The 19,339-nt window shown below is 42.5% G+C and overlaps 1 protein-coding gene across 2 annotated transcripts in view; it reads left to right on the plus strand.

Annotated features, from left to right (window-relative positions):
- Positions 1-19,339, plus strand: part of Atxn10 (ataxin 10) — a 122,627-nt gene that overhangs the window by 80,177 nt on the left and 23,111 nt on the right. The window contains exons 10-11 of one of the 2 annotated variants that reach the window (XM_029548100.1): positions 17,383-17,473; positions 18,056-18,117. In XM_029548100.1, the coding sequence (XP_029403960.1) occupies positions 17,383-17,473; positions 18,056-18,102 (138 nt within the window). In that variant the 3' untranslated portion in view covers positions 18,103-18,117. Of the gene's footprint in view, positions 1-17,382; positions 17,474-18,055; positions 18,118-19,339 lie in introns of those variants that run through there. The other variant, XM_021216379.2, reaches the window with a different exon arrangement.

Consider the following 19,339-nt stretch of genomic DNA (forward strand, 5'->3'; position numbering starts at 1 on the left):
TGTGTGTGTGTGTGTGTGTGTGTGTGTGTGTGTGTGTACATGTCCCATTAAATGGTATTCCATGTATGACCACTACAAATAACAACGACTGCTGCCATGTATTCCCTCATGGTGTTGGCGATGCAGCCCAGAGCATAGGACACACTAAACTGTCCTTACATTAGGCTTTTACTGGTAATTCTAAAAACTTCTTTGATAGGAAGAATTCTGTTTTGCTCAGCTTTTTATTTCTATGTATCACTTTGTACATATTTTTTCCATTAAATATAGCAAGTAGAACTCTTAAATAATATGCATTTTTATTTGAATGATGGACAACATCAAGTTTGGATGATTCTGTATGTGTCTGTGCAATGTCATAAAAACCAGGAAGCTACTTTCATATTTTAGAAAATGACTTTCCTGACCAAACGTCACTGTTACTCCTGAATGATGCTTGATACTACTGAGTTAGGCCAGCCTCAAGGACAAGTTTGTCAGGGTTACTATGTTCCAGATACCCTATAATTACTGAGATTATCCAGCTAGTGTAAAGTGCTGTTTGGTTTTTGTTATTCAGTTGTTACCATAGCTGGAGTCGGGTGGGTGTTTAAACCCTTTTGAACTCAAGATTCTTTTATGATGATGGAATATTTCATGTTTTAATACCCAGTATAGAGTGTATGCTCAAATATTTTACCAGGTATGTGTTTTTTTTACAGGTTCATATAATATATAAAATGCATTTCTGTTCCAAGAAAAATATAACTGGTAAACAATTAGGAAAGGGCTTGCATATTTCCCTTTATTACCCTGTGTGATGAGTAATGCTTTCAGTTATGCTCACTTCACGTTTAACCAGGCTAGTGTTTAGTCTTGGTTAGGACTGTTTTCCTTATGCGCACAGGAACGGCCAATCTTGTGCCCTGCCTGTCTTCCAGGTGGAGTCTTTGCATTGTTTCCAGATCACGGGGCTTAATGTAAGGTCAGAGTTTCTTGTGAAAACAGATTTTGTATTAGCTATGTCTGTGCACTTGCACACACCCCCGCACACCTGTCTGTGCACTTAAGCTGGAGTCACTTGCTAGAGTCATGCTTTGATTTCAAGATGTAAAGAAGACTTGAGATTCTGCCTTAGAACCTAAAAGTGTGAGGTCAGACTGAGTGCACTGTCCCCGCAGCTATTGCTTTCTAGAGCACAAGGTCTGGAAAAGAGCTGGGTTATTATGAGTGTAGCACGCAGGGACTGCACACTATGGAATAGGGGTCTGTCTTTGTAAATAAAGATTTCTCTGTGTTACGTGGTCCTGAAAAAGATTGTGTGGCTTTTAAAATATAAATTATTTTCTAGCTTTTTCTTTAAAAAGGTTGGCAACCCCTGACAATTTAATTTAAAAAAAAAAAAAAAAGTGTTTCCAAGTTTGATCACACCTATAGGAACTTGGCCATCTTCTGTAAGCTCTGTGTGTGTGTGTGTGTGTGTGTGTGTGTGTGTGTGTGTGTGTGTGTGTGTGTGTGTGGCTGTGTGTGAATATATGTTACATGCTTATTGTGTGTGTCATGCTGTTCTCAGGTTCAGGAAGAACTCTAGACACAATAGACATAATACCTGTCCTTGTGAAACTTGAAGCCAGTAACACATTCTATGAGGATAGTAACCAGAAGGAAGAGTAGGGAAATTGATATTTATTTATTTAAAGATTTATTTATTTACTATGTATATTGTGTTCTGCTTACACATATGCCTACACACCAGAAGAGAGCACCAGATCTCATTACAGATGGTTGTGAGTCACTATATGATTGCTGGGAATTGAACTCAGAACCTCTGGAAGATTAGCCAATACTCTGAACCTCTGAGCCATCTCTCCAGCCCCCAGAAAATGACATTTATAAAAGTAATATTTAGTACATTCTTTGGCATAGGCACTGATCAGCAAATATATTCTGAATGATGTTGGTGTGAGTCCCTGTTTGCTCTCCTCAAAAGTTCTCACTGGAAGAGTGAGTTCCTAGAAATAACAGGGAATATCTCTGGTGCATTAGTCCTACACAGAGAAGAGCTTTTATGAAATTCTGATTCGCTTCTGAGTGCATGATCCGTGTAACCTCAGTCTCTGGCCCAAGCAATGCAAGAGTTTCCGACTGTTCCTGTAGAGATGGTTCCAGTGGAGGAAGTGGAAGTGAGAGCGGTCAGAAGCGCAGTGCTCGCTCCCACCGTGTAAATACTCTGGTAAGCCAGACTCCATTCCTGCAGCTTTGTGCTCACTCTTTCTTTCCCATTAGACAATAGGCTTGATTAACAATCCTGTGCATCATCATGTGGAGGGCAGAATACGTGAGACTATTAGGACCAAGTTAGGTTCCTGTTCTTTGAAGTTATGATTGTATTTTAGGGATGAAGAGTAACATCTGAAATTGTGGGACTAGCTGGGCATTGGTGATGTACGCCTTCAATCCCAGAACTCTGGAGACAGACGCAGATCAATCTGAGTTTGAGGCCAGCCTTGTATACAGAATGAGTTCCAGGACAGCCAAGGAAACATAGAAAACCCTGTCTCAAAAAACAAAAAAAAGGAAGAAAGAAATTGTGGAATCAGTTGTTATAACTCAAAGGAGTTCTAAGGCTTGTTTTTGAGATGGGTAAGTGTCATGGTATGAGAGTCTAGTTAAACTGAGTTCTGCATCAAAGCCGCTAGGGCCTGAGTGTCTTGGTGCCCGCTCATGTCTGGGATGATGGTGAGAAAGATAGAGGTGAATGTACTGAACTAGAGGCACAGGACCAAAAAGATGACTTGGAAAAAATGTTTTTTTTTAAAAAAAAACTTATAGGTTTTTAATTTTATTTACTATTACTGTATGTGATGTGCACACAGTCGCGTGTGCAGGCATATATGTGCCATAGGGAGTGTGTGAAAGTCAGAGGACAACTTCTAGAAGTCAAATCTCTTTCCCATGTTGTTAAAACATGGTCTATCTTGTTTCTGGGTATTCCAGGCTGGTGGGGCTTTTCTCTTGTCGCCACCTCCCATTTTCCTGAGATTACAGATACAGTGACTCCATCTGGCTTTTGAGGGTTTGGGGGATCTAACTGCGGTGTCAGGATTCTTTGGCAAGTTACAAGGCCCATTCTTGAGACCCACAGGCTGCTCCTTTTCTTTTTTTAAGGTCCACTGAACATGTGTACGCATGTGTGTCTGTCTATTTGGGTGCCTGTAGCAGTCAAAAGAGGGTGTTGGGTCCCCTGAAGCTGGAGTTACAGATAGTTATAAGTCCCGGGGTGATTGCTGGGACCCAAGCTCAGGCTTTCTGCAAGTGTTCTTACCTGCTGAGCTGTGGGTGGAAATGTAAGACTGTTAAGCTATACATTTACCTAGGGCACTCTCCAGTTCTTCTCATATTTCAGACTATAATTCAGATAGAAAATTGAGTAGAAGAAAGTGGCTGTGTTGTGTTTGTTTGTTTTTCAAACAGGGGAATCTCTACAGCTGGTAGCAAGCCTGGACTAGGTGTGTCAGATTGAGTGACCATCTTGCAGGGAGGGACAATAAGGTCTTCAGATGACTGCCCAAATCACATCCAGTGTGAAACACCTAATCCTCCATAGACATGGGCAGGATAGTTAGTGATATAAAAACTAGGAATTGAATTCTAAAGCTGAGGTCTGTGACCCAGTAAAGATATGACAGAATCCATAGGCCCTTTTTGAAAGCACAAGAGAAAACTGCCTGTACTGTATTTGAGAACATTATCTCAGGGACATGTTCACACGTCCACAAACACACATGAAAGAATCAAGCATTATACTACAGTCCAGAAAGCCGGAGCCTGAATGAGAAAAGGCAGCCAGTAGGCACAAATATCAGGATGACATGAATGTTGAAATTACTGACAGAGGTTGTGATGTGGCATCGCAGGGAAGCTTCAATGAACACAGTCATGGACAGGCTTGAAAGAAATGAAGGAGCTAGATCTCCCCAGAGTAGAAGATACAAGTTTTCCTAAGCTGAATGGCAACTTTAGGACCAAAACAGCAAACAAACAGTGAGATAAAGATAAAAACTCCAGGTCATGGCTTATTAGTTAGGCCACAGTAACAACAGAACAAACAGCCAGTGAATGTAAGGACAGAATAAAATCACCCAAAATGGAAACAGACAGTAAATGTAAATTAGGAAAATACTAATAAGCCCCGGAACACATGGGACTCTAGTGTTTATCATCTGCTTTCAGATTTCCCACCAAGAGGGAAACAAGGGCTGAATGGTAATTCAAAGAATACATTTCAGCCATGTAACAGACAGCACCCTTCGGACGGAGGAGGGTCAGGGCTGGTCATGATCCCTTGGCAATCGCTGCAGAGTAGTAAATGACTCAACCCTGAAATTTTCTGAGACCGATGACCCACCCATCCTGTTAAAACAAGGAGGGATTGGCTATCAGCTTTTACTCTGTATGACTAAGCCCTGCTCCCTTCCCTTAGCCCAGGTTGCATCAACTAGCATTCCAATTAAAATATAGAAAGGTAATGTTTTCAGTAAGCTTGTTTGTCAGATTTTCCTCACTGTGATAAATACTTGAGGTAATCACATTATGAACAGAAAAAGATTATTTTGATTCACACTTTTAGAAGTTTTGACCTATGGTATAATTGGCTCTGCCACTTTAGGCTTGTGATGGTGAGCAACAAACAAACAAAAAAAGAAATTGCAGTCCCCTTAAAAAAAATATGTCCGCCGGGCGTAGTGGCTCACGCCTTTAATCCCAGCACTTGGGAGGCAGAGGCAGGCAGATTTCTGAGTTCAAGGCCAGCCTGGTCTACAGAGTGAGTTCCAGGACTACACAGAGAAACCCTGTCTCGAAAAAAAAAAAAAAAAAAAAAAAAAAAAAAAAAAAACATGTCCCCCATGACCTGAAACCTGTCCCTGTGTCCCAACTTTAAAAGGTTCCGTTTCTCAGTGGTGCCAGACTGAGAATCAACCCTTTAACACATGGGACTTTGTAGTTACTGATCGAAGCTGTAGTGGCATTGTTTTGCTAAAGCAGCAATTGTATGGGGTGTACACACAGAGACAGATAGACACACAAACACACATACACACACACACACACACTGCTGAAATTAATCCTTAAAGCCTTCCAAGAGTCATATATATGAACATTCATAATTAGTCAAAAACTAGAAGCAACCTAAATGTCTCTCATTGAAGGAATGAGTTAGCACGTGGCACATTCCTAATGTGGAGTAATTAATACACAAGAGTGTCAGAAAGAGTTACCAGGATGTCCTCAGTGTGTCCTCTGAAGGAAAGCAGACACAGAACGTCTCAGAAGAGGCTGGGGTAAGATGAGGTGGTAGCACTTTGAGTGGTGCTTACTGCTTTGTCAGCTAGGAGGGGCTTCAGGGCCTCTGTGTGCGGAGGAGCAGATGCACACAGAGCAGTTCACACATGCCGCATACGTCAGTGCATGGCGTATGTGGTTTTGTTTTAGCATAAACTAGTGTGGGCAGTCTGTATTGAACAGACTGGAAAAGTTGTGGGTCTGACCTTCAAGATAATCTCTGTGATCGAGCCTGGCATGAGTGAGTTGGCGTGCTGTTTGTATTCTTGCCTCCTTCATGTCTTGTCAAGGGCCTTATCTCTATCCCTACTCTCCCACCACCACACACACTTGTTGACCCTGGTAAATGTAGTAAATGTGCCTAGTGTGACCTTTAGTCTTAATTTATACACGGTCTGTGGCTTTGTTTGGTTTTTTTGTTTTGTTTTTTGTATTATCTGTCAATTGCTTGGTTTTTGTTGTTTTTGTTTTGTTTTGTTTTTGTGTATTTGTTTTCTTTTCCTTCCTTCCTTCCTTCCTTCCTTCCTTCCTTCCTTCCTTCCTTCCTTCCTTCCTTCCTTCCTTCCTTCTCCTAAAAGAACTGAGGTGGAGAAGATCTGAGAAAAATTGGGGAAGGGGAATACATGTTCAAAATCTGTTTTATGGATCTTTTTAAATAAAAAAATGTTTTAAAAAAGAAAAAAAAAGGATTTCTGACTTTTAGATGTCAGCACCAAAATCAGCCATGGAGAAAGACCCCTTCTAAAATAATAAGATGTTCTGAGATGATTGAGGTCTCTTCCAGACACTGAGAAACTTCTTAGACTTCCTTCTTGTTGTTTAGGACTGGAGAATTTAGAACTTCAGAGTTCTTCTTGGGTCCTGAGACTGCTGTTGTGCCATCCCGTGGGCAGATGCCTCCCACGGCAGCTAAGCCTTCTACTTTCTCCACTATGGGATAGTGTCCACATACCACACCCATTTCCTTTTTGAAACACTTTATTTATTTATTTATTTATTTATTTATTTATCCATTCATTCATTTATTCATTTATTCATTCATTCATTTATTTATTTATTTATTTATTTATTTGATATACACTCAAGTGCTGGGGATTGAACTTAGGACCTCTTCTAGAAGAACAGTCAGTGCTCTTAACCACTGAGCCATCTCTCCAGCCTGGTTTTCAGTATATTTGATATTGTTTTAGCCGTCCTTTCTGCCCCTCACCCTCCCTAATTATTTTTTAATGTTTGAGACAGAGCTTTGCTATAGACTGCACACTAGCTTTGTGTGTCCATATCTGCCTATCTTGGGAATGTTGTTGGGATTTACAGGCATTACACTATCACACCTGCCATTGTCTTTTTCTGAAGATGAGAAATATTTTCATGGAGTTGGAAAAATTGAATGCATTAAGCTATAATTAAACAGACATGGACTTTGCCGGTCACTGAGCTGTGCGGCTTTGAACTAGTTAAGTGATCCAAGTTTCCTGCTCTTTATCTGCTGGATAGGAATGCTGCCTTGCATACCTGTCTGAGAATCAGATATTGGCATAGAGCTCATCATCATGCCACCATTTTGTAGCAGAACTAGTAGCTTCTGAACTGCATCCGCCTGGTGCATGGGCCTAATCTCAGTAACAGGCAGGTACTTCCAGGTTGTCTGGTGGCAGCCACACGATTCCCCTAGAAGTCTATGCAAGCTTGTCTATAAGGGAAGGCATACATTTTGTTTTCCCCAGGTTTCCCATTAACCTTATCCTTTGCCATGTCCAGAGGACCCTCAGTGTAGAATAATACCCAAACTAGTGTCCTGTCCACACATATGTGAGATGCTTGTTCCCGTCTAGTGCAGCAGATCCCTACATGATCCAGAGTGTCAGTCTTCCAGTGGGTATTAACACCACAGACAGGTTGAGCACCAGGCTCCAAGACTCAGTTACTAAAGGCCAGAGCTCAGCAGATATTGCAACAGAAAATTGAGATTCTGACCATGGGTTAAAAATTAAAGACCAAACACGTCCAGGACTGAGTGCTGTTTGTCCAGGCACTGAAGTGTGGCGTTGTAGATGAGGCATTATAGGTGAGAATTGCACCTTAAGCAGCCAAGGTGGAGTGCGTCTTTTTACAGGCTCGCTGTGTAGGTTGCTTTTCATCTCAGTGGAGCTGTGCCTGTCAGCACAGTTGTTCCAGAACCACTCAGAGAGGCATGCTTTCTCAGCCACGGCCATGGTTTCCCATCCCTTTTTGTGTTAAGCTTTCTCAAGTCGTATCTTGTGGCTGGGAAGCTGCATCTAGGTGGAGTGGAGGTTTAAGTTGTATGTACTCAAGTGCGTTAAAGAAGTGCTTTTCTATTCATATTTTCTGCTTCAAATCAGAGGGCTTTCATGTAAAGCTCTTTAAACATGTCACTGGCCATCTTTGATGGTTTTACTTTATTAAACTGCCTTTAAGAAATGACAGTCATAGAAAGCCAACACTAATGAGTCAACAGGTTTAAAGTTTTCTACAAAGAATACAACAGAATGCCATAAGTAAAAGTATAACTACAAGGGATTATACTGATGTCTTTCATTCATGGTGCCTTCTAGAAGCTGGGTATTGTCCTAGTCTGTTTCCTCATCATTTGACTCAGGTGGCACCCTCTGGTTGTGATGGAGCTTTTGGTTTGGTTTGTGTCCCTGACTTTTGTGTGAGAGGCGGGTCATCATCCCTTGAAGCTGTGCAGATGACAGTGCCAGTCTCTCCTCCCTGTCCTTGTGGCCCCCCAATGGCTTTCCTGCCATGGTTCCTTGGTTGAGAGGAGGCCCACGAAGCAAAAGGCTAAGGCAGAGCCCCTCCTGTGGACTCCTGTGCTCAAATCCAAATCCCTGGCACATGCCTGTGACATCTAGTTAGAGGTGTCTGCTTGGTTTGTAACTGGGGAAAGTGTCAGCAAACACCTTTTGTATGGATGCACTGAGTGAGCGTTCATTCTTCAAATGCTGCCCGAGTTCCCGCCTCTGCACTCCTAATTTAAGACCAGTTGGGTAGTAGGTGTTATGTGTTTGTTGGATTATTTTTTTAAGTCTTGTGTTTAGAAATAAAGTCTTTAAATAGTCTAAAAATAGTCTTAAAACTAGCTGACTTGATTCATCACTTAAGTAAAACATACCAGATGGTGAAAGGTTTTGTGAGAAAGTTGTCTAAATTCTTGTGCAGTTGTTTATTTTTTTTAAAAAAGGAAAAAGATAAGAGCAATTTACCACTGGGCATCACAAATATAAAGATGCTTGTCTTTACTACTGTCTTGGGTATATAGTGAGCTTCTTGGAATTTAGTAGCTGAACTTAGAAACTATTTCTCATTAATCATGTTGCTCTTTGTTCCTCTAGATCAGTGGGGTCAACTTTCTTAAAACTGCAACCCTTTAATACAGTTCTTCATATTGTGGTGACCCCAACCATAAATTATTTTTGTTACTACTTGATAACTGTAATTTTGCTCCTGTTAAGAAATTTAATGTAAATATTTTATATGCGGGGTATCTGATATGCACCCCCTGTGGAAAAGTTATTTGACACTCCCGCAAGGGGTCTTGGCCCACGGGTTGAGAACTGCTATTCTAGCTGCCCAAGAGCACAGCTATATTTTTGAAGAGCTACTCTGGTTTGCATAACTGACTCACTCAGTTTCATCTCACTGTGAAACCATAGCGTGCTACAGCGTGCCGTGGTGTGCTACCATGTGCTGCAGTGTGCTGCGGTATGCTGCAGTGTGCTGAGGCGTGCTGCCATGTGCTGCGGTGGGTTGTTTTTCACACTTTCTCCGCACATGCTTTTCTTCCCTGGCAGTTTCCTGGGTGAGGAGGGAGTACTTGAGGGATGAGGTCTCAAAGACCTGTCCTTCGCAATGTGCCATACAGTTCTTGAGGAGCTTTATGTGTCACTCTCCAGCCTGATGACATGTTGGTACTCATCCATCTTCCCTGTCTTCATAGTTAGTGCCCTGTTGACTCCGCCTTGCTCAGTTTCAACACCCTGTATGGATGACCCTGGTATATGTCAATTGGTCAGAGCTTTTATTGTTAAAGCCTTTATTTCCAAAAACACTTAGTTCAGAAAACCTAAGCTGGTGGGAAAATGTTCAGACTTTCTAATAATACAAGGCCAAGCAATCCACTGTTCAGTCAAGTTTTTATTAAAATGTAATTATGGGTCTAACACTATGTCATTAGGAATCATTTTATTGCTATGTTCCTTTAGCAGAAATAAAGTATTCCGTTTCCCCCTAGGTCCATGGTTTAGCTAGTCTAAGATTCTTAGTTGCTCTAGTAGTGTGAGGTTTGGGTTTCCTCTCATGGAGTGGGCCTTGAATACAAGCGAAAGGTCAGTTACACCATGACACTTGTGCTGCTGGTTCACCAGCGTATCTTGCAGGTGGGTCGGGGTGGTACTGAGTGCGTAGAGTACTTTCCAGTACTGAATTCTAGTCAGTCGGGATGCAGCTCCTCAGTGAAGTACCAGCTTAGCTTCTCCATGTTTCATGACATAAGTAAATGTTGTTTTCAGTAGTTGGGCCTTGCCATCAGGTTGTACAGAGCAACTGATAGCCTTGGTAGTAGCCTGTGATATCTGGCAGCGTGGGGATCCCATGAAACCCCTTTGGCCAGTGACTCAGTGAGATGTCACTCATTCCTGCCAGTGGAAGTTTTACTTGGCGGCATAAGATGTTTACTTGAGGCATGGTCTCCACTATTATTTGATGACCCCATTTGTTATATCTTAAGTGGTGGATGCCACAGTCACACCATGCAGCAGATCTCATGAAGACGGTGGGTGGAGGATGTGCAGAGGCTCCCTCTGAGGGAGGGTGGAAAGGGTGAGAGGGCAGGGAGAGGAGGTACTGTCTTTTACAAGGGGGTATAGCTCATGCGCATAGGGAAAATACTCGACTTTTCTCAACAGTGGAAGTATGTTGTGTTTGGGTAGCTATTAATGGCAGGACCTGCTTTCTGTCTCCAGGATACTGAAAGTGGGTTTAGGGGTGAGGTTCCCAGCACCTTTCTTTCATGTATGTATATGTTTTAGGACGCTTCTGCAGTGGTGGGCTTCAGAGGATTTTTTCAGATGGCCTTCAGCATTAGTTGTCTCTCCTCATAATCCCTCCTTTACCTATCTCTCCTATCATAAAGACTATTCTTAGCATCCAGCCCAGTACAGCATTTTCTTCCTAGTCTCAGGGAATGAGACACCAGTGCCATTTAGCTACCTAGAATCTTGATGTTTGCCCTCCCAATCCTCCAGAAGCAATTCCCGAGAGCCAGCCTGACATCTTCTTCCTGTCCCTTTACGCCCGGATCCAAGGCCACAGCCCTTTGTGTTCTGCCTCTGCAGCAGCTTCCTCATGGGTATGCTGGGGGCTGTGCTTCCTTCTCTCCATGCAGTTCTTCAGGGTTAAATCTAAATAGAAAGCTGAGCATCGTGGCTCACAAATCAAATCCAACACCGGGGAAGCAGAGACAAGAAGAACACGGGTTCAGGGCCAAGGGGGCTCATAAGGACATCCTGCTTCAGTGAGCAAAAACTACCTTAAATTGGGTTATTCATAGACTCTCTGTCGTGTGTGTGTGTGTGTGTGTGTGTGTGTGTGTGTGTGTGTGTCTGTCTGTCTGTCTGTCTATCTGTCTGTCTGTCTGTCTGTCTATCTGTCCCAAATTCATGCTTAACTGCTAGGACATGGATGGAAGGCTCAGTACTTTTGAAAACGTACCAAATGACGTGGAGTCACAGTAATGCCCGAGAAACACTTCTGCATCGCAGACATTGCTAGGCCCTAAGCCTAGAGCTTCTGGGTGGGTGGCTCTGGGTGTTGGCATATCGGAGCAAGTGGAGTTGCTGATGGTGCTGCTGGCCGTAGAACACTCTTTAAGACCATCTTTCCATTTTAGTTTCTTTATTCTCCAAGTTCTTTGGCTTTCTGCCTCCATGCTGGCACATGCAGTTGTCAGGTTAGGTTTACTCAGCCCTTTCTTTGTGCCTCACTCTCTGCTTCTGGTTGCTCGGTCTAAAGGCTTTTTATTGGTGTCTTGGTAGCTGATCCATCTTCATGGCTAGATCACAGTCATAGATGAGGTCACAGCACAGTTGTTTTCATTCTTATAAGAAGGTCCTCTGACAACCATCTAAAATGCCTTACCAATCACTCTACTAGACCATCCTGTTTATTTCTTTCGTAGGCATTAATTACCACACACTGTAATTATACTCACACCTCCCTTTCTCACCTCTGTATGCTTTAGGTTGGAAATTGGTGTAAGGGTAAAGGAGAGTAGGTGCATACATAGGTGAAACCAGTTACAAAGATGTTTTGTCTTCTTCACACGAGTTTTTAAAGCTAGTAGCTACCATCATCTGAAGGACACAGACTGTATGAAAAATCGTTCTTGTCATAATTTTTGAAAGTACCAAACAGCAAGTAGATATGATTTCTGCGGTTTCGGCTTTAGTTGGATTTTTGACAGCCTCTGGCAGTCAGTAGCTATGACCTAGAGAAGTTGGGAAATATTGTATCAGCACAGAGCAAGAACCCTTCAAGCCAGCTGGCACTTTCTGTGATGGTCTTCTGGGGTAGTGTGGCACCTTTGATTACCCGGGCCATGGAATGTCCTCCTTTGGGAATAAGTTCAGTGTGTCGGGTACTCTGCCTTTACTTCTCTGGCTGTTCTGCCAGCACCAAGCTACTCCTTTTGTTTCTCCTCATCAACCACTAGTGAGGAGTGGACATTTTGCCCCCAGGAGACTCTTAAGTGGGTCAGAACAACACGTGTATCTCATTAACTCCAAAATCACATTGGCCTTAAGGCAGGTAATATATTCCATTCTGATACACTCCTGTGAGAGGCCTAAATTCATTATCATCAAATGTCCACAGGAGACATTCCATATTTGAATATTAATTCTAACTCATTATCAAATTTCCAGGGAGTCATGAAAATCCAGAGATTACATTTCAAGTCCAAATACATTAAAGTTAAAGCATTTGTCCATGTATGTGAGGCTGGCTAAGGGTTACAGTAGTACTGGGCCTGAATTCCTTCCTGTAGAGCAGGCCTCAGATCCAACTCTGAAGCAGCTGTTAATCCTGTCTGTAACCTCTATACACTATTGTACCAGATGACATGCCTGGCATGGCAGGCTCTGGTACTGTAGCAGGCAGGGTTAGCTGCAAGGATATCATTTACCTCAGCAGCCAACAAGCACCTCTGGCACTATAAAACCTAGTCACCATGAAGACTTCGTCCCTGATTTCTCTGCATCCTGCAGTGAAGGTGCATTGTGTCTTAGGGTCTTACCATGTAGTTCTGGTACACATCTAAGATCAATGGCAGTGGCCTGAATTGGTTTAGGGGCCTCTAGGGTCCAATTCATAGGGGACACCTCATAGGTGATATTCCAAACCTGGTATTGGGATTTTTATTTAACAACCCATGTCTCCTGACAAAATCGTTGTCACCTGTGTACAGTATCTGTGTTCAAACTCCTAGTTTTAAAAATTATGTTCTTAAATTAGTTTGCAAACATTGGATTTCCTTAGGGACTTTTTTCATGCATCCTTTGTTCTGGCTGGCCCACCCTCAGCCCACCTTCCCTTCCCTCCATCGCAGCAATACGAGTTTGAAATTGAAAACCAGGACTCAACAGTAGCAGCACCAGTTGACGAGGCGGCTTGGTTAAAACTGCATGCATACAATCAACACTAGATGCAGCAGGTTGTATGTATATGTTTATTTTGAGTGTGGTGTGTGTAAAACAATAATAATTAAAGAATAAGAGGCCATGAACTTTAGATTGAGCAGGACAGAGATAGGATGGGGCATAGGTTGAGGAAGAAGGAGGAAGTATGTAACAAGTTACAAAATCAAAACAAAACCAGACAACTCCTGTTAGCATTACCAGTCTTATGCTTTATTTATTTCCCTTCTGCTGCTGCTTCTGTCTCCTTGGTGAGCTTTGAAGAACTTCTAACAGCACTGTAGCTTTTCACAGTTTCCCTGAGCATCTCTGATCTTTAGAGATATCATCAGATTAACTCTTCCTACATCATTACTTGGGAGCACACAGTGTTTATACATTTTTCCTGTTGTTATGATGTACCTAAACATGGTTACTGAAGAGTTTATGACAGACGTCTGACACAGCCTCCTTCAATTTAGCGGGTTTCTGGGAATGAGAGAAACTATGCATAGCTCTCTGCAGACTGGAATGAATTTGAATATGTCAGTGAGATCATTACCTTGTCTGCATCATAATCTACGTTATAGTCTCAGTTTTTGAGGAAGCTGCCCAGTCCAGATGCAGGATGCATTGTGGAGACTGTTCAGTTTCTCTCGGTCATGTTACAGGACTGGTGGTGGGGAGGATGTAATGACTTGTAACTCCCCTGTACTGCTCTGTTTTCAATATAGAAACAACACAACGTGGACTTCATGCAGTCAGTGGCTAGCTTTAACTTGTCCTATTCTGTTGTGCAGCTGGGTCCAAAACATAGTTTCTTCCTTAAAGCACGGTTGTATATATTGTGTGTGAATTAGTGAGATGCTGTTTATAAACAGTTGCAACAAGTTAAAGATGCATGTATACTCTGAACTAACTCTAGAACAACCACATGAGCAGAAGAGAGAGGGATTTTATAGAGCCCTAGTGCCTGGAAGGAGCTCCGTTTGAACAATACAGCAAAAACTGTCTGCAGAAGCCAAACACATAAAAATATCTAGCAAAGAATGAAAATTTCTACAATGCCATTTTAAAGCATGAAATTCTTAGGAATAAGGTATATAAATATATTTATACCTACATATAAAATTCTTAGAAATACAAATATGTATTTCTTATATATATATATATATATGACCTGAAAATCATAAAAAGTTACCAAGAGAAACTGAGATTTAAAGAAAAACTCAACTTTGTAAGGATGTCATTTTTCTCCGAGATGTTATATGGCAGTTTCTTAGACTATACCAGTCTAAATATCATAGGGATTTTTTTTAAGTGAAAACTGACTTTATATTTACTGGGAGAGACTTATATAAGATCCATTATCCAATATAAGAGCCATTATTGGTTGAACTTTGCATCCTTTCCCTTCCTGTGTTGAAGTGCTGTATGTGACCTTATTTGAAAAACGTCATTACAGATGTAATTAGCCAAGCTATGGTGAAGTTAAACTGGCTTAGGATGGGGCCCTAACTCAATGTAACTGGTGTCCTTATACAAAGGAGCACTTTGGATACAATCCACAAGTATAGGCCAAACATCACGTGAAGGTCAAAGCAGAGATCTGCAAACCAAAAAGGACCCGCCAGTGGCCCAGAGAAGCCTGGACCTTGTTCTCTTCTACCGTGTTTAGTAGAAAGGCAATGGCAACCAAGCATGCTGCTGACCCCTTTCCCTCCCACTCCTTGCCACCGAAACAGGGAGAAAGTGGACGGCCATATGTTAGCCACTGGCTCTGTGCTGCTTTGTTATAGCCGCACTGTCAGACGAGTGCAGCAGCCAAGGCAATTCTGAAAACGTGCAAACAAAGCAACGGCCACCACCTGGCTAAAATTTGGAGTCTGTCTTTCGGTCAGTCGGTTGGTTGGTCGGTCAGTCTGTCGTTGGGGATTGAACCAGGAGCCTGACATTTGCAAGGAAAGTGCTGTGCCACTGAGTTACAGCCCCAGCCCTGGGTTTCTTTTGGCATGAGATTGTGCTCTGTGAGTCTGCCCGAAGATCTATGTTATGAATGCTCTTACTAAACTCTGAGGTCTGATGGGAAAACTTATGCTGCACCCTTGTATTGTGTGCTCTCTCTCTCTCAGTAGCAATCCGTCAGAATAACTGAGGCAGTTTCTTGCCAGCCCTGTCTGTTTGCAAAGGAGCTTGCTCTCTTGTAGGGTGTGTATGCTCTGTGGCGTTCCTCCAGCATCACTTGCTCCAGTGGGACAGAAAGGGAAGAGAGGACCAGTTAGCTATCCTCTGTCTAGTTTCCAGGGCCCAGAGGTTTGTTTAAGCCAGGCTTACTGACTAGGAGGGCAGCATTACCATGTAAAAAGAAAGTGTTGACTGAGCTTGGCTCCCCTAGAGAACAACCTGTGAGTCATTTATTATGGGTTTACAATCAGTTCCTAACATGTTAGGTAAAGAAACAAACAACTTCCTTCTTTTATGGAGTGCTAACAGAAGAAAACTCGTTAATTTCTTAATTGTTCTCCCTAGTCCCAGATAGTCACTCTACACATGTAACTGCAGCAATAAACCTGTGCGCTGTAATAACTAATTTTGTTGTCAGGCCTCTTGGGGAGGTGTTACGTTTATGTCTTCTGTCCCAGTGAGCTTCCCCTGTGTTCGTTCTTAAGTCTATAATTATGTATTTGTCGTCTGTGTCTACAATAGTCCGTGTACATTGAAAATAGTTCGTGGGTGTCTATAAAAAGTTTTCTGTAGCCTTCTGTAATGCAGCCCTGTGAGTGAGATATTTACCTAGGAGCCGTGAAGTTTAATAAATCTTTAGTTGACCTGTTTGGCTTGCTTAAATTTCAGTATTTATCATGTGATTTCACTTCTATCAAAGAAATCTTGCCCACTTGATACACCTTAAAATTTTACTTTTTTTCCCTTTAATGTTATTTTTTTTTTTTTTTACACTAAAGAAATCTTGAATAGTTTCTTATTCTTCTCTCACTGTCAAAAAGTTGGAAGCTTCACGCCATGTAGAAGGAAAGTCTGTATTTGCCCTGTTGAAAGTACCCTTGCTTCCCTGGGCTTTCAGAAGTGTCCACTCCTTTGCACAGTCAGCTAGCATCAGCATCGTAACCCTCAACCAGTCTAGTCCATGGTTCCTGTTTTCTTTGAAAGAGACTTTTACATCCCCATTTTATTGATGAGAAGATTGAGTCTTCAAGGTTCCATAATGTGCCCAAAGTTGGGATCCTGGCCAGACTTCAGCTCCAGCTTGTGATCACCCCCGATCCCCTGCTGATACCAGACAGCCCCTGCTTCTCACTGAGTCTTAGACTGCTTGAGTTTTGTCAGTTCTTTCTGTATTAGAATGCTAGTCTCTTGCAACTATATTACTAATCTGTACTATCCTACAGATATTTTCTTCAGTTTTCACTTGTCTTGACTTTTTTTATTTTTTGCTTTTTCAAGACAGGGTTTCTCTGTGTAATCCTGTCTGTTCTGGAACTCACTCTGTAGACCAGGCTGGCCTCAAACTCAGAAATCCGCCTGCCTCTGCCTCCCGAGTGCTGGGATTAAAGGCATGCGCCACCACTGCCTGGTTCTTGTCTTTTCTTTTTTAATGTTAAACCTTTTCTCTTTTGTTTGTGGAGACTAGTCCTAGTTAGAAAAGCTTTCCTTAGAAAATGGCCTGGTCTCTTTTTGGCAGCGTTTCTTTGTTCCTGAAACTCAGATAAGGCGTTTGTCCTTAAAAGACAGCATTAGAGTGCAGTCTACTTCTGTTCTTCTTTAATATGGCTGCCAGAATGCCCTAACTGTCCTTAGGGAGGTTAAAAAGAATAAAGTTATGTCTGAATTTGTTCTTTTTGTGTAGTGTGTGCAAAAGTGTGGGTCGGCTGTGGCGAGCAGAGGGCAGCCCAGTGGCACTCTTTGGTACCCATCCACCTTGTTTCTGGGACAGGGTCTCATTGATATGAAGCTCGCTCATTAGGCTAGGCCGACTTTCGTATTCTCACTGCTCTTGTGCTGGGATTACTAGTGTGTGCCTCTGTCTGTTTTGTGGTGTGTGTGTGTGTGTGTGTGTGCGCGCGCGCGTGCACTCAAGTGCCGTGCAAGGGGATTTGTTTGATTTTTGTTTGTTTGTTTGTTTTTAAACAAAACAAATGAGTTCTAGGGATGAAACTCAGGTCTTTGTGGTTGCAAAGCATGCATTTTACTGACTGAGCCATCTGTCCAACACCTGTATATCTGCCTTTATGTATTTCTGGGTTGTTAACAGGTAAAACCATATTATAATAATAAGGAAATTAGGGAGGAGAAACGGGTCTCTATTCGATGATGCTGACCTGGTTGTCCGTCTTCTTTCCGTTAGGTGAACGAGCTGGATGGCATTCCTCTGATCCTGGACAGCAGCAACATCGATGACAACAACCCCTGTATCCTTGCACATGACCCACAACCAGGTGCTATAGCCTGGCTTGTCCCAGTCTCGGAGTTGGTTCAGTATATGAGATGGCTAGCTCATAGTATAATAAGCTGATTTTAAGGTAACAAGGGCATCTGAAGACATCATGTGACTAAGATGTGGGGCAGAGACAGCTCATCTTCCAAAGTATGTGTTTGCTCCTTAGAATAAGCATATGACATTTGACTTGTTTTTGAGGTAGAGATCTTAAACTCCTGTGAGTTAGCACTTCAACAAAGGTTTGACCACACAGAAACAAGAGAAGCATTCTGTACCTAGTAATAAGAAACGTTCTGTGCCCATTAGTTTTCCTTATTAAGGACCCTGTCTGAAGTGGGATCTCTGCCCCTTCTTGAGTAATTTGTCCTCCCTGGCTAGTGTTCTGCATGAGGCCTAGATTATTTCTTCAATGTCATGATGCCAAATAAAATAGTTTAGTTCAATAATTAGTCAGGGACCAGGTGCACCCTCCTTAGGTTTGAAATGAAATTTATTTAATTATAAGAATGTACATGGTGAGTCAGACTCTGTCCAGCCCTTTGCTCTGAGTCCTGCATGGCTTTGTGCTTTGTGTTTGCAGGAGGAGCCTTTATGAAGCTGAAAGTGGAGAGATCAAGGCCTGGGTAGACAGTGAGGAGCCCAGCCTAGGATGGGTAGAGGAGGTTTAGCTGGGAGAATCTACTCTTGGGGACTTCAGAGTAAGTGAACAGAAATGCTTAATGTTTGTGCTAAAGATGCTGCCATACACCCTATTTACATATAACAATCTCATTCTAAAGCGCACAGTAGTTCATGGAATCAGGAAAAACCAAACCGAGAGCTTCAGAAGACTCCTTCACACCGAGTTGACAACACTGTATGCATTACCTACAGGCACTACATAGTCTGCAGAGTAGAGTGGATGGCTTTTTAGCTAAAATAAAAAGGAAAGACAGAAGAGAAGTGTTTGCCTTGGTGGGGGGTAGTAGAAGTTGCAGATGTCTTTCCCAATGAGAGAACCCTGTCATCCTGGCAGGGCCTCTACCAACAGTTTACTCTCAGCTCCCTGAGTTGAGAGCAGAGAAGGGTTTTCTGCATTGGCCCTTGTCTTTACCGAAGACAAAGGGGAGCATTTGCGTGTGCTCACAGCACTTACTAGTGGCTAATCTTATTGTGTGTTTCCACACATCTTACTTTATTCTGACAGCACATGAAGCAGATGCTCTGCTACCCCCATTCCCTAGGACTGAGGTTACAGATGGTTTGTATTGAGCTATATTCATCACCGTCATTGGGCATGTAGTGTGTAGACAGCAGGTGGACATGTCTGCTACACAGTCCACTTCTGCTTTCACCCAATAAGTACATGCATGACTTTGTATGTTTCTGTAAACTCTAGGACTCACAAATGCGAGAAAACCTGTCAGACTTGTCTTTCTGAAACTGACTTGTAATCTGACAGACAGACAGACAGACAGACAGACAGACAGACACACACACACACACACACACACACACACACACACACACGATACCGAGATCCCATCACACCCCAGAGAGAATGGCACTCAGAGAACTAGACACTGGTGAGGTTGTGAGCAGCAGGAAATGCCCTTAGCTGTGGTGAAGACTTAACCAGTCCTCCCACTATGGAAATCAGAATAGCGGTTCCCCAGAAAACAAAAAGCAAAGTGTCCAGCTGACCCAGTCATAGCATTCCTGGATATTTACCCGAAGGTCTCCAAGTCAACACCTAACGGAGACAACTGCACATCCATCTATGCTTACTGCAGCACTGCACACAACAGCTACATGATGGGGCCAACCTCTGTGTCCATCAAGAGAAATGATAAAGAGATTGTGTGTGTGTGTGTGTGTGTGTGTG

This window comes from Mus pahari, chromosome 17 (genome assembly GCF_900095145.1).
Source record: "Mus pahari chromosome 17, PAHARI_EIJ_v1.1, whole genome shotgun sequence".
Taxonomy (NCBI): domain Eukaryota; kingdom Metazoa; phylum Chordata; class Mammalia; order Rodentia; family Muridae; genus Mus; species Mus pahari.